At 38.3% G+C, this 16725-nt stretch overlaps 1 protein-coding gene across 28 annotated transcripts in view; it reads right to left on the bottom strand.

Annotated features, from left to right (window-relative positions):
- The window catches only part of HDAC9 (histone deacetylase 9), a 472156-nt gene that overhangs the window by 210692 nt on the left and 244739 nt on the right, over positions 1–16725 (bottom strand). For all 28 annotated transcript variants that reach the window (XM_065051253.1, XM_065051249.1, XM_065051262.1 and 25 more), the window contains 2 exons: positions 16049–16170; positions 708–836 (listed from right to left, as the gene is read on the bottom strand). In XM_065051253.1, the coding sequence (XP_064907325.1) occupies positions 708–836; positions 16049–16170 (251 nt within the window). The remainder of the gene's footprint in view (positions 1–707; positions 837–16048; positions 16171–16725) is intronic.

Raw genomic sequence — 16725 nt, 5'->3', positions numbered from 1 at the left:
TTTTTTTTTTCCCCCTTCTAATTCTCCTCTATATGTATAATTCTGTATTTTTACATGTTAGAAGTTCCCTTTCAATTACTATGAATACTTACTATCTGCTAGGATCAACAATATGCCACTGAATATTTAAATTTTTCAACTCTGTCTTCTCAAAAACAGCTTAGCAAGCCCTTACATCAAAACCAATTGATCTTGACATTTTCAAACAAGTGAAACTAAAAGGATAAGGCCAAACACAGGATTCCAAAATGTCCTTGATTAACCTAAGTAATACCAGATATGTGTTTTTATGCTTGCTGGTAGCACCTGCATTTTGTATGGGAGATGGGAAGTAGAAGATGCAAGACCCAGAATAGAGAAGACAAAAATTAGGGGAAGAAACTATGCTTGTTTTCTCCTTCGATGTTGCTTGCCATCAACAGTCTACCATTTATTTATATGTTCTTGTACTCACTGTTGTGAAGTACTGGTTTCCAAGCTGTTTTAAAAGTATGGCTTTCAATTGACAATGACTTTTTAGTAAGTGGTAGAAAGCTGTAGATTGCAAGCTAATTATACACAACCGTTTATTTAATATAGCTTTCTTTTCAGCGGAAGAAAAAAAAAAAGATAGAACCTTCGATTTAGCAAAGAGGTTCAATTCCAAAATATCACCAGTATTCTATGAGCAGCTGCAGCTGTTACAGAATTTCTTCATTCTTAATTACCTGTCACCTCGAAGAGTCGCTTCTTGAATGAACTGACATTTCCATCCTTCCTCCTGAGCAAAGGACTGCTTCTCCTTTCTGTCACCTTTTGTTTTAACCTTGAACGTACCTTCAAATTGGGCTCTGAAGCTGGAAAGAGAAAAAAAATAAATTATTACAAATAAAATTACTGCTTTGTGTCAAATACCACTGACACATTCTGTAGGGCCTCATCTGATCCTAGAGGCAGAGATTATACTGCCCATCCTCCCCAGCCACTCCTCGTACAACTCCATTTTAGATTGGAGACTAGGAAAGAGAAAAAGAGCGCTGAAAAGCTTTGGATCCCAGTATTTTCCTCATCCTATTTCAACTCTGAATTTAACCATTAATTATTGTTTATATAGTAAGTTTTAATGAGGGTTGAATGCAACTTTTATTCTACATAATTTTTCTCTCTTGTAGGTGAAAACCTGGATGGAAATACAGCTTGGAACTTGGAACCTTATAATTGGATTATGGTCTGATGATAGAAATAGAGAGAAGCCTCCACGGGTGCCTTTTGATTTCTCTTAGAAATATAAATTACGACAAGCCTTGCTGGCAGAACATTTCTTGGTCAGCAATTTTGGGCCCAGAACTTCAATGTTTTCTGAGTAACACACCAAACAACCAGATTTATGACAGTGTCCAAAGAACATTTACACAGAAAAATATAAGCTCTGAAAATGAAGAAGTAGGATTGATTCCCAGAAAACCTAGGATTATGTTTAATGCACCTTGGGCACGCTCCACCTTTGTTTCCTAAATGGACATGGTCTTTTCATATGAAGGCCAGAGATGAAGCCCTGATGTGCTTTTTATTTTGTGATATTTTTAGCATGATAAAATGTTTCATGTACTCATTTATCTGTTCTTCTATGTAAACCCTCTATCAAAGACTGATGAGAGATAGTGAAAGATAAACGTGGAATAGAATTTGTTTATATTTCCCTTTCTGGAACTGAGGCTTGGCTAAGCAATATCTCAAAATAGAAAGAGCTGGAAACTGGGATCAGTTCTCTCTCCTGCGCACAGTCATAAGCCCAGCCACAAAGAAGGAGCAAGAGTTAACAGGAAAACAAAATAAATGAAATCTTATAGAATCATAGAACTGTTTAGGTTGGAAAAGACTTTTGAGATCATCAAGTCCAACTGCTAACTGGACACTGCCAAGTCCTCCACTAAACCATGTCCCTAAGCACCACATCTACACATCTTTCAAATACCTCCAGCGATGGTGACTCAACCACTTCCCTGGGCAGCCTGTTCCAATGCTTGACAACCTCTTCTGCGAAAGAAATTTTCCTAATATCCAATCTAAATCTCCCCTGCAACTTGAGGCCATTTCCTCTTCTCCTGTCGCCTGTTACTTGGGAGTTACCGTCCATGCTACAACCTCCTTTCAGGCAGTTGTAGACAGTGAGAAGGTCTCCCCTAAGCCTCCTTTTCTCTTCATTTCATTCAGCATTATATCATTTGTCCCTTCAGGACTTGAACTCAATAATCCTACACTTCTAATTCCAGTCCCTTCCCAGTATGAACTATCACACCTCTGTTTCCTGCTGTCCCATTTGTTCCTTCAGGGATGGGTACATCCCTCAGGGATGCTCACGCAAGGCCAAAGGGGCTGCACCTCTGCCTGAGTGCGGCTGTAACCTGTGGTACCTACTTTTGTCATATACTACATCACTCTTGGCAAGTGCTCCCTTCTAAGAAGCACGTGCCTTGAGTACATTTCAGATCAAGATATACAGGCTAGCACAACACTGGAATTATTTAAGAATAAAAATATTAAAAAGAAATTTATTTTTTAGTCACTTACTACCATTGTTAAGACCAATGGCTCTAGGGATGGAGTACAGATTTGTTTGCTGTTTAAGATACCATTTGCTATGAAACAGAAAATATAAGATATAACACTGAGCTAATACTTCACAGATCTCACCAGGTATGATGAGATTCAGAAGAAAAGGTGCTCACTCCTTTTGCATTTATGGTTATTTCGATTTATACTACTCCTTAACCTTAAAATTTAGAATATTTCCATACCCATGACAGACTAATGTGATACAAATCCTCTGAAACACTCACTACACTCTATATAAATGTTTCATGCTCAGTCACAGTGATTGCCTTTCTATTTTTACCACATTCTCATAATGTTCTGCAACTGAATCAATCATATAAGCATAGAAGGCAGACTTTGATGTCAGTGTCTGAATTTATGAGCCATCTAAGACAGCCCTTGCATGAAAGACAAAGATCATTTTAAAATGGAAATAATCAATTTTAAAATGAAAAGTCATGGAGATGAGCGTTTTTAAATTATAAGATAAACCTCCTAAACAAAACCCAGGTTTGAAGAATGTCTGTTTCAAATGCTGGCTTTCTTGAGTGTCTCTCATGAGACGCTGCCAGATCCTAACATGGTACCAGCTAGGACTCATCGGCTAACAGTAAGAATTCAGGTTTCACTGCACTAAATATATAAAACTAACCAATTTGAGAATGTTTGCTTCAATAGACAAAACACAGAACTGGAAAGTGGTTTCTTGATACCCCTCTATGGCTAAGGCATTGACTTGGTGTGTGACTGTACCATCCTGCTCCACCGAAGCTGAAGCAGAATTATTGTTGACTGCAACAGATATGGATCACAACAGCAATCCTATATGCTTCAGTGCACTCGTACACAAAGGCTATAATAACACATCTACAATCGTCAACTCTCTTCTGATAGTTAAAAGCAAAGATTAAGTATTTTAAGCAGCAAGGAGAGACCTGTGGATTCAAATTATAAATGTATATACATATATATACACAGACTGATGCAAAGCACATACACGAAATTACTTAGAAATTCTGTTGATCTGTTAAACTCTGAAATGTAAGCAAGTGAGTAAAAAGTGGAAAATTTGTCTTTTAAACATTTTTTAAAATTAAATTGTCCCCCTAGTATTTTCAAAGCACTTGGAAAGCCTTACTGGCAAATAATGAAGAATTATTATAATTAATTAATCGGCTTTATGTTTCAAATGAGCATTTGGTTCAACACTTTAACTACCGTTTCTTAGAAGTGGTCTATAGAGAAAGAATGCCCCAAATAACTGTTTTGCATCAGCCACCCCTGTAAATATTTCTGCTGCACATTATTAGCACCTTTGCTCAGCTTAATTAATCCACTGCAAAGGCTGACTATGTTCATCACCCTAAGGTACTCTCAGTGTGGAACAGAAGTGTCACATGGGGAGTCAGTGCCAAATAACTTCTGAGGCTAAAGCTTTACTCATCAGCTTGCTGCAGAGTAGCTTCTTCATGCAGACACAAGCCCCTAAGATTTAACCTTTTTTTGCTTCATTAATATCACACAGTCTATTCCTTTATGCAGAGGTTCAACCATAAACCAAGACATTGATTCATCAAGATAATTAATGCACATGGCTTTCTGGCTAACCCCACTAGGGTCCAGGACTCCAAAGCAGATAAATTCTACCCCACACAGGACACATCCTTTATCTCACCTTGCTGAGGAAATAGGTCTCTCTAAAGTGCTGTAGGTGCTGAATGAGGTGGGGTTCACTGGGTTATGTGGCTGCAACTATAGTGTGCTGAATCATCTGAGCATGGAGCCAGAATGCCAGAGACAAGAGGAAAACAAGAATGCGCAGCCAGGAGTGTGGCACAAGAGGAAACCAGGACTGTATGTTTTCATGCAGCAGGCTGGTAGGTTGGGCTATTCGTTAAATCCTGCTAAGAACCAGTATACATCTGATATTGGTCTAACTGGTCACTATTAGCCTAGCCTCTTTGCTCCACAAATCTTTGCACTTCTGCTACCTTTAGCACTTTGGAACAAGTAATAATCAGTTCCCACTAGGAGAAATGGAAAATGGATTACTTGAGAGTGTTTTGTTGCAGAAAAAACAAAGACAGATATTTTCTCTGAAGGCCATCAAAGCCCATGTCATTGATCTCAATGGGCATCAGTTGATATCCATTTGAGCGATACACCTGAGTAGATTTCAGGAAAGAGTAGCCTGAAAATTACTGACTTTGTGTAATTGCAGCATAATTTGGAATAATGACATGTAGCACTAATATGGCTGGTTTAGTCTCATCACTACTACGTGGATTGTTCTCTTTTGAGTGCTGGTAATAATGAACTGGTATTATTCTTTAAATGACAAAGTGGGAAACAGGTATGAAATACACAGAAAGTATTAACTGAAATAACAACAGAAGACATCACAGGCAACCCAAAGATCAGTTACCTAACTCCTTGGCATGACTTGTAATCATCTCTACAGAACTGAGAACTTTGCTCTTGGGTAAAGAAGAAAACGTCTCAATGACTTTTATCATCTTTTATGGCAGCTTTTTATAGCAGGAAAGAAGCAAGTAACTGACTGTTAAAAAAAAAAGAAAATATACAGGCTTCTATATAGATACACATTAATTTCATCACAACCATCACCACTCAGGTGAAAGAAAACTATTGTCTCCTCTGTAACATGATACTTAAACACAAGCACGAAAGATAGGAAAATGTCATTATGTCCTATACTCCACTTTGCTTAATGTTAGTAATTTGCAGATACTAGCATTAAAGAATATAGCCTGGGGCTAGATTGCTCCCAAATGAGCTGAAGCTTTTTTGACTGGGCTTTGCTTCACTGTTTCATTTTATTAAACTCACAGAGATATTTAAGAAGAAGGGGTAAAAATCCTTTCTACGCATGGGGAGAGAACATATATATGAAGAGAATGTAAAAGATAATAATGCACTACTTTCTGATGGTTCCTGGAACACAGTACTACTTTTGTATCAGAAAAGCGTGTGCCAACTTCAAATCAGCAGTTAATGAAGCCAGGCAGGAAATGGGGGATGGGAGAGGGTGCACAGCGAGCAGGTCCCCATCTCGAGGCTAAAGCCACGTAGAGGAAACCTGAAGAACAGAAAGTGAGCTTTTGTCCAGATTTCGAAAGGCTCTCAAGTGAAAGCATTTCCTTTTCCTCACTGGCAGGCTGGCTCCGAAAAGCTATGTGGCAGTCTAAGTATATGATGCTAAATTTGGCTACAAAGATTCCAACAACAGCACAAGCAAAATTCACATCTTACTTGAGAATGATAAATTGTTCCCTTTTGCCCAGGCATCAGCTGTTATCACTATGATCATTTTGAAACAATAACTTGGACTTCTCTAAAGTATTTAAGTCAACAGAAACAATTAAGAAGCAAAGACTTCATGATCTTGAAATAAATCTTCACTGGTATTCTCTCTTTCACTTTAAGCTGAAAAGGGTCATATATATTTTACTGATTTGAATATATTCTATGCTCTGCTCCATGGAGGAGTGAGTTACTAATTGATTTTTCCTGCCTTATATCTAACAAGTATGAATGAAGGAATACATAGTCAAGGAATCTTTCTTTTTTTTAGACCATATAGGCTGTTAACTTTTATACTATTTTACTAGAGACCCATGCACACATAAGCATCATGTGCTTTACAACACACAACCATGATAGCCCATGCCTGAGATAGCTTAAAGTTACAGAACAACAGAATGATGTATCAGTATAGACCATCAGAGATACCAGAGAAAATAATGAGATGGTACTGGTTAGCATAATGGTGGTAGTGTCAACATACTAGTGGTCCATATCCTTTGTCAAATTTCTTTCTAGCACTGTGGCAACGGAGAATTTTCAAGATGATAATAAGATGATAACTTTGAGATATCTGTTGTGATTTTACTTGAAACAGGAGGGGCAGGATGGGAGAAAACATACTGTGAAGAGATCCTCATTTGGCTGGGTACACTGCGTAGCACAACAGGTTCCTGGTCCATTCTGTGGGGTCCCAGACACCATGGTAATAGACATAAATAACAAACTGGCCTGCCTGTCTATGCCTTGTCAGGACCTGGAGATGAAAGAAAAAGTAAAATCCACCTCACTGCTGCACCAATGACAACAGTCAAAAGAGGCAGATCTAAGGCTCCTAAGAAGCCAGTCTGAAGGTAATGGGCTAGGGAGAAACTTCCCAGTTTCCCCCCCAGGGATGTAGGTAGAATGAGAGGCACAAGATACTCCTATGCACCATCAGAAAGGACAAATGAGGAGATAGTCTGGGCTTTCTCACCAGAACTACAAATGCAACCAAATCCAGGCAGAAAAGCAGAGAACACATGTCAGGTATCAAAACTGTTTCCAGGTTCCTCGGCTGCTTTGTGGAGAGCTGCAGATGAGTTTGTTCTTCTGAGACACCCAACAGTCTCACAGCTCTTTCTCTGCCACACGAGGTTCTTGCAGACATGTAAATAGTCTCTGCTCTGCACAATTTCTGACTTCTGCTCTGGCTTCCTGAAGGCAGCTGCAGACTGTTCCAGCCAACTCCACACAGGTGAATATATTAGGCATGGGCAAGATGAGCAGTGACTTTTTGTTTTCATACCTGACTGACTGACATTTGCTGTAGAAGACCACGTCCTGCTATGAGACAATACTAGACAATGAACACATGGGACATCCTCCCCACTATCTGACAGACAGGGAGATAGCAGCCTGTAGTACAATTTGGTATAATAGGTTCAATAACTTCTAAGTTCTGGTAATTTAAAATGCCATTTCTGAAGGAGTTTTAAATTAGATTCATGAGACTGAAAGCTATTTACACATGCCCTCTAAAGCTCTTCCAAGAACTACATGGACCTGACCGCTGGGTGGTCCCAAAGAGGCAGGAGCAGCAGATACAGCAGTACAGGATGGAGACACTTTGTTTTTCTGGCTTGCATCACCTAATGTGTTTTCAGCATATACTGAAACTGTTTCCTGTACAGCCGTTCGCTTTAAGGGGAGTGCTGGTCATATGTGAAACCCTTTAGTCCTTTGCTTTATTTTACTTTTGTAAAAGGTAGAATGCTTTATTTATTCAAACTAAGGTAAATATCCATTCCCTAAATAAAAAAACAGGTTTAGTGAAACACATGGTAAAAGAGTTAATTAGATTAGAGGGGATCTCGCAGCCCTCCAGCTCTCTTCAGGCTAAGGAAGCCAGTTTAACAAGATTAGCAATTTTTCATTGATTTCCTAAGGAAGGTTCAGAAATGAAATATTCCCTGAAGCTGTTTTAAATATCTAACTTTTCCTTGTTATTCATTGCAGTCTGTATGAAACATAAAATTTCTGTTTTATTATCTATGCAAACAAATGTCCTCTTTCTAGGAATGATTTATTGAGTTACATGTAGGAATTAGTGTATTGCTTGCATTTAGCCAGAATTAGAGATCTTTATATTTTTCGTGAAAAGCTGATCAGTATTATATATTTCCTGTTGATATTTATTCTGCATGTAACCTGTGAGGCAAAAGAAGAGGTATCTTGCTAGAATTCATAATAATTTCTATTCCTTAGCACAGGAACAGCATCTCCTTGCACTTGCATCAACTGAGCTATACAGAGGTTTCAATGAGGGCACGGTTTTGCTGGGCTTCTTGAGTCCTTATTACATGTCAAGTTTGCTGAAACTATGGTCTCTTATTGCTATGACAGGTCCATCTTATTCTTTTTCCATATAAACTAATATTCTTCTGGATTAATAGAGGATGAAAAAGCAAGTATTACTATACTGTCTTGAAACATAGAATAAAATAAAATCAAAATTTTAAAATTAATTCTCATCTTGGCTGTACATCCTCATATGCTGTATTTTTTTTCACTTTTATAGCAGTTATGGGAGCCAAATTGCATATGTGTTCTCAAGTGGTGTAGCAGAGAAAAAAGATTAAACGGGCTATTTAATAGAGGGCATCCCTCATTTGAATGGTAATAACCCAATTTAGATATACATGACTGGCAGTCCTTCTGGTTAGGTCTCCACTGGCTATTCTTGCCCCCACTCCTGACCATACACACCAATCTAACCAGGAAGAAGTAATGTGAATATAATTCTACACTTTCTGCACATGGAGTAAATTCCATTGTTCAGCATAAACCCTCCTCCAACATCCATCGAATCACTAATTTTGCCTGAGAAAAAATATGTTCTTCAGTGACGAAGAGCCAGAGATAACTCCCTAGCCCCAAAAGTTACGGCGTTTGCAGGCTCACAATTTGATCCCTAGAGACATCATTTATTTTTAATAGAATAATCATGTTCATGATTATGTTGTTCCTCAAGCCCCATACAAGAAGGAATTAGTTAATAGGGTGATTAAATCCCACGTATTTTAATCTAGGAAAACATCCAGCAGTGATAAATCATTGATGGCAGGCAAAAAGTGTATTTTATCAACCTTCAGAAATCCATGATGAAACACCATCCCTTTCTTTCCCAGTTTAACGTGACATTGATGTCATCAGTAAATAAGAACTGGGCAGGTCTAGGTTGCTCAAACATACTCTTCAGAGTTGTCCAAAGGCAACAGTACAGGATGCCAAGAAAACAAAAGCAACCAAAACACAGTTTATCTTGCTTTCCTAGCAGAAAAGAACTCTGGGCCAATTTCAGCTCAAGAGTAGGAAGACACTTCAGCTCTGCTGAATACAATGGAAGATAAAATTGGCCCACAAGTTGTTTGGACTTTCAAAACATGTTTGTCTAACTTCTGTAGGAAAAACTAACTTTGTGAAAGAATCTCTAAGTGTTTGGTGAAGTGAGGAGAAAAATGCCACCTGTTTAAAGTCTTAATTAGATGTGGACACTGCACCTTCCCTAAGAAGCTGAATTAAAACAAGTTTACTTCTACATAAGTTCTTTATGCTCTGGGATATAATTCCAGTCCCCTACAACTTAATTAGCTAAATATACAACGTAACCTTCCATCTGGTAGAGTAATTTAACAGGAATAATTGTGCACCACCATAACTCAACGAGACACTGAGGAAAACCATTGAAATGCTATTTCCTTTCCTTTGGAAGAGAATTATGTACAATTTCAGCATGCTTTGCATTTCTAACAGTTGTAGCCAACAGGGAGGTATCACTCTCATTTATATTACTTTCCCATGAGAAAATCAAAAGCAAAGTACAAAGCTTATGCCATTGTTCATGAATGGCTCTGTAATACTTACTTGGCTTTAGCCAGACCATGTTATTTGGCAGCTAAACCCCTTAATTAGAACTGTGGGTTTGAACAGATTTTTCAGTGAAACTATGTTTTGTAGGAGTTTGGAGAAGTGCAATCTTTACTAACCAACTTCTTCTATTTTGGATGATCCGATACCATGTGATTTCCACTTTTCACTTCTCTGTTTCTCTCTTTTTGCCATCTTTTAGATGTTCTTGTTTACTTTTCTAAAGGTTTTCAACTGTCCCTGCCCTAGATACAGTGCAAGAAAAGTCCTAGTCCAACTGAAATCAAACAAGACAGTTTCTACTGACTTCAAAGAGTCTCAGATTTTATATGCAGTATTTTGTAACTTTTTTATCCAGAGGGAATAGACTTCAAATGCCCATTTAAACCATTCCACTTCATTTTAAATGGACGTTATGTTCTTAATATGCTTCAGATTTTAGTACTACTCCCTGCTCTTATTTAAGCTGTTTCCTTTAGGTTCAAAAGTCAAAAAGGTGTCTAGTATCTGATTACTTGCTTATCAAAAAGTTATGCAAGCTATTTGTTAATGCTAATTTATAAAACTTTTCTGAAAACATACACAATTTGTGTAAGAAAACCTTTATGTAACCACATGAAGTAGAACCTTGTAATTCAATTTTGGCTATGCACTGGGCAGTAGAAGAACTAAGACAGCATTTAACCAAGATTGTATGATTAGTCTAGCCATCAAGAAGGTTCAGTATCTAGCACAACAGAGTAATTACTGGCAAGACAGGAAGTGATGTAGAAAGCAGTAGGTTTTTAGCTAAAACAGAAATACTGTGAAAAACGTTTATCCAGATTATCCTGAAACTGAGTAAGAATCACCCACACCTTCACTTCCTGAGATTCAAAGTAAGCATTAAATAAAATATATTAGAGGAACAATTGTGCACTGACAGGAAGACTATGATGGTCTTTACGGGAATGACTCCTGCTGAATCCTGGTGCAGGCCTTGGCGGCTTTCATGATACCAAAGCATACCTACACAAATGCTTTCCTCTCTGACAGTGTCATTAAGCCTAGCCTAGCATTCATTTTAATTTAGTTTTATGCTATCTAAAAAAAATTCCCCCCTAACTAGAACTATATTAGAGTGATAGAGCACCCCTCCTCATGCCAGCTGAGGAGGCTGCGGGGCTCAGACCAACCCGAGATGATGGCAGCCCAGCACAGTAGCTTCAGCAATTTTGCACCTCCCTAGGGCCACAGGCTCCCAGGGGCTCAACTCTGCTTTGGCCTCTTCATTACATGAATTTGGAAGAAGCTGTTAACAACAGTTCGCTGCAGAGCCACTTTCAATTGCAAGCAGAAGTTTCTTCTCTTTTGGAAACCTCTTACTACTAATTACGCCCTCTCAAGTTATTGACAGTGAATTTAGGAAGGCTAAAAGAGTCTGGTGATTAATGGGAAGAGAAGTCAAGGAAAAGAAGGGCTGGAAATCAGGATTCCCCACCCCCCGCCTCATTCTGTGATATGCACTGCTGCTTTCCTTTGGGCACATCATCTAGTTGAAATTTGCCAAGAATGTTCATTAACCCAGGAAAACAAGGACTCCTGAGAGACAGGAATTCTTAGCATCTCTGAAAAATGGGATAAAATAAGGAGAATCATATGACATTTGCCTTGTTTCCCTTCTTCAACAAATGAACTGTCTCTCCTATTGTGCTCACTCACAAACTCAGAGAAAAATAATGCTTCTCTCTACTGAGCTGCTTCATTTTGGCAGACATGGTAATTGAGGGTTTTTGATCCTCTAAGCCTTTTTATTTTTACCAAAGACCAAAAGAAATCCAGCTTTTTTATATACCGTTACTTCACAGGAGAATGCTTTCCTAGAAAATGCAAACAGAAAGGGAATTCGGTGGCATAAAAGGGAAAGGGAAAATACTTTCACACACTAAATGTTTTACTTCTCAGTTTCAACTGCTCCGATAAATTACTGAGTCACTAAGTGCAGAAAGAATAATGGTAATGAAAGATTCTAATTAATTTCTTAAAAAAAAAATTGCATTAGCTGAGTTCTCATTCAGGAATCCTTCACTCTCATTATGTAAGAGCTATGCTGTTATTTTACTGCCTAATCAGGTTAACTTAAATACGGTTTTTCAAAGTGATCTTCATGACTGTGCAGCACAGCCTTCTTCATCTCTCTCATCACAATATTAAACAATCCTTCATCTCCTCTTTTTTCCTGTATGAAATCACATCATTTCCCCCCTCCAACCAAGAACCTTGCACTATTTGCTATTTAAAATAACCCATGCTGTATTTCCATTGAGAATGCTTCCAGCGAGCTACAAACATCTCAAATAGTACTAATCTTGAGTGATCTTCAGGTTCCTAAGCAAAATGCAAGTTGTAAGCTTACAATTCATCAGCAAGGTAAGATTCAACTGGCATAAAACCAAAATAAATAGAAATACTGAATGATGTTCCCATTCTGTCATGATTATGCTAAACTCAAGAAAGAATAAAACAGTTTATAGTTGATATGATGATGTCCCCAGGAATTTCTTCCAACAAAAACCAAAACATGAAGCAAAATACAGAAATTCCATCTATACCAACATTTTTAAAAAGCCTGCAGCTTTGGTTAGAGAGCTAACATTTCTTGGAATTTGCTGGCTTTTGCTGGTTTGCATCAATACTTGCACATAAAAAATGTACTGTTACAAACTGAAGAAAATTAAACTGTTAGGGACATTTGCCAGAATTTCTGCATTTATTTTGACAAGGTAAAAAAAAAACACACACAAAAAAACCACAAACAAACAAAAAACACAAACAAACAAACAAAAACCACCAAAACCAAACAAAAAACACCAAAAAGCTTTCCTGAAAATTAATTTCGACCGTACCAAACCCATCTGGTTTGCTACATTTTTTGATGAGTAACCTCATCAAGCAGATAATATTTTGCCAGATAGATAGACAGAGAATTATGGAAATCAACAATCAAAGTTCCCCATATTAAATAATCAGGTCTTGAGAAGTGCACAGCTCCCATCAGAGCTCTTAGAGCAGTCACTATGAATTTCAGAAGTTTTCAGTAATAGAGAGAAATTTTCAAACCTCTCTGGGTAATACAGATGTATTAGTCTCATTGAAAGTTAATGAGCCATGTGCTGCTCAGTCTTTTGGGTGCTTTGCAGAAAACACAAGTTACGACTGGTATCCATGGTGAAGTCGTAGGCATTTTTAAAATTCGAGCTTATGCTGTTTAGGCTACAGATGTGTAACTTCTCCGTATGGTATATTTATCTGTCCAGTGAAGCCATAGCTCCCCTTGCTCTGCTCTTTTCAAAGTCTGTCAACACAGAGCATCTGAATGCAGCTGTGCAAAGAGCTGCATATCCTGGCCTCTAGCCCCTAGGACAGTCCCAATCCTCCATGCAGCTAAGCTGTGTGAAGCCTACCGCTGACAAGTTCTGCTGCATCTTGTACAGAAAACAAGAATCCTGATGGCCAAGAGAGTTATTGAGTAACCACAGTCACTGCACTGGGATGTTAATTCTGGTACCTAACTGTAAACACAGAAAGAGCAAGATGCCTAGTTATCTATGCATCCCGTCATTTCTAGATGCTGGAAGAGTAAAGGTTGCACAGAACATTTTCCTTTTTACTATAGTCTCTCTCAATTTTTAAAATATTAATAAGGAGATGCCACTTCAGGACTAATTAAGCAAAGGTTAAATACATTACTGAACAAGAAACTGAGTGAGCAAGATTCACGATTTACAATGCCTATGTGACACTTGGTGTTCCCTTAGCACTGAAAATCACATTAGGATGTCAGAGGAGAATCACTCAGCTTTGCTGCCCATTACATCTGATCTCAGAGTAACCAATTCGATCGGAATTATCTTCCAAGACCATTGTATTAAAGTTGTAGAAAAGATAGATATCTCTGTATTTCATACTACGAATATGTAAAATAAAACTGAGAAGCAAAACAAAGCTGTGATTAAAACCCACAACAGGTATTCCTTTCTTAAGGCTGAAAGGAATGTTAGTCCGCTTCCATATGAATTGCTGACTTCATGCAGGTTCAGCACCACAGAGGGTTTACCAGGAGCCAGTGGCAATAAGCGTTCATAGCCTAAAGGAAAGGAAAAGAGGTTCGCCCCTCATGGCAAAGGTCAGATTTCTGCAGGCTCATAGCCTGTCCATATACACGACTGTTCATGAGACATCTTTGTCTGGTAAGGTCCCATGAGGACGACACAGGCTCCACAATGTCCCCTCTGCCTGGAGGATGGCCCTATAACCACCGAGATCAGTTTAGGGTCATTTGACTAGTGTCGATCTGGTTCCTGGTGCTTTTACTCTAAACCTGATGAACAATCATCGGAACCTTTGCAGGCATGTTGCTGAAGGCTGGAATTAAACAACTCCAGTATACAGAGAGATTGGATGTGTAAACAGGATATTTAACAGTTGCTGTTTTCATGGATGCAGAGGGCTATCAAATATACTCCCTTGCTAACATACAACATGTTGTACACTTCATTTATATTTGCTTATCAGAATCACTATGTAGATGTCATAGAAACGGTTATGCTAATGATTATATCAGTATTTGTCTACTTATTCTGTAGATATCTTTTCAGAGAGTCATCATGTCCTTTGTTCATTTTTGGAACTGATGCATTGCATGCCCAAATATTTGGAATAACATATAGAAAACATCTGGATTTAATTATATTATAGTCCTCTTATGCAGACAATGGGAATTGAATTAAGGAATATTTTGAAACCCCCACAGAGATATAAAAGTATTAGCAGCTGCATGAGAACTTTACTGTTACAATGTTTGAAAATGTTTTGTTTTACAGATCAACAGTCTGACACATCATAAATATCAATCATAACATTTAAGATATATAAACACAGAAAAAAATTAAAACTTGCACTTCAAAAACATGTAGAAGAATTCACAGCATTTAGAAGATGTAGAGTACATCCTTTTGTTTAAAAGCATGAAAATATATAGCCTATTGTCACAGAAAATATATGTTGAACAGTGGTATTCAGTGAAGAACTGCATAAGGGCCTTATTGTGCCTGAATAGCCTCAACAAGATTTTACAGAATCTTGTTTTAATGCCACCATATTGTACAAAGATCACATTGAGTAATACAGCTAGAATAAATTAGCATTTTGCTTTCCATGCTTTCATTCCTTTGAAAATATTTGGGGATATAATATGAGTTTAGAGAGTCTGCCCCAAAGTATTAGACACAGACTGGATATTCTTTCTGAATGTATACTGGTTCCAAATGCCACTTCTTTTCAAACAGTACCAGTTTTGCAGTTAGTTTTCAATCTCCCAGTGGCTAAATCACATTCAAAGGCTGTTAGCACAGTAGGGGGTCAGACTTTCTCTCTGAATGTAACTGTATCACTCAACAGCAGACTCATGCAATAAGCGATCTAATGTTTTCTTTTCTATTTTTTTCTCCCTCCTCTTAGCGTTTCCCTGCATTCCTGGATACCGGTCACTGCACCAAGGACCTGAGGCAACGGCCACATGGACTCCACCACCATCCTTCTAGCTTTCTTTATGGTGCAGAAATGTCAAGTCTACAGTTCACCTGCTCTCAAGACAAAAGATTCAGTTGCTAAATCCTTTGAAACATTCTGCAGTGTTCAAATGGACATTTTCTTGTACAATATTACACCTTCCTCTGTCTAAAAAGCTCACACAAATATGCATGTGTGTGTGTGTGTATGCACACAGGCATACAACCTTTGTCAACCAAGGCACAAAATATAATAGTAATCCAATTCCTTCTCTTTCCATGGATTCTCCTCTAAATATTCTGAAAAACATTGTCTAAAGGTAGCGTACCATCTGAAGACAGATACTGTATCTACCATGCAAAAGAGAGAGAACTATTAAACCCAGAAGTAATATCAAGACAAAGAAAATAATGCCATTGAAGATCCATGAAATGATGGTCTGTTTAGAAACTAATTTCATCAGGACTGAAGCTTTCACCAGCTGTGAGCATTGGGAAACGCCAACTCTTGATATCATGTGGTCACTCCAACCTCATAAAGATGAAGTCAGGATCTTTGAATTTACCCACCCAGTATCATTGTGAACAGGCTTTGTGGATTATGATATTCGCCTTGCTGATGGACAGCCTGGTTAAAATGAAGGGTGGGGACATTGCTGGGTAAGGGGCTTGAATAAACTACGTCAACTCACCCGTCTTACGAAGTGGAAAATCATCCTTGGCATCCTGTGCTCCTGGTAAAGTGTATTTGTAGGGTGGCGAGGCCCCGCTCAGGGGTGGAGAGCTTTGATCCAGTGAGGTGTGGTGGGCAGCCCTGCAGCAGACACAGAGGGGTCACAAATTAGCAGTCGCTGAGGTGACCAGCAGTAACTATCTACACATGTTGTACACATGTCTCAGCTGTGTTTATGTTCTTGTTCCTCAAAGCGTGCACAAACCACAGGCTCATGTAACCAATGTCACTTTTACAGTAAGTTACAGAACTCCTCGGGATTCCCAAGAACACACTTTTTGCATTCATTATAAAAGTCACATAGGATAAGAGTCATCTTGACCTACAGACAGAATCTGTCACCAGTTTGGGGAACTGACCATTTCAGATTGTTGTATTTTAATATGAAGCAGCTGAGGCACAGCAAAAGCCATTTAAGTCTTGTTTATTACAAACAAATACATGTACATTGGTTCAGCCTATTCTATCAAAATGTGGGGGAATTTCAGAGCAGGCAGGCATGCATCAAACTAACCAGAAATATTTAGTTATTATTACCTGTTGAAAAAAAGAATGCAAACTATTTAGTGGACAAGGCAGATAAAATGTTGCATTAAGTTCAGCTTGTAGGTTTTGTGAGAACACCCCTCTGCAGCA

This window comes from Columba livia, chromosome 2, assembly GCF_036013475.1.
Source record: "Columba livia isolate bColLiv1 breed racing homer chromosome 2, bColLiv1.pat.W.v2, whole genome shotgun sequence".
Lineage (NCBI taxonomy): Eukaryota > Metazoa > Chordata > Aves > Columbiformes > Columbidae > Columba > Columba livia.
The sequence above is the reverse complement of the archived record's forward strand: the minus strand, read 5'-3'. Positions and strand labels throughout refer to the sequence as shown.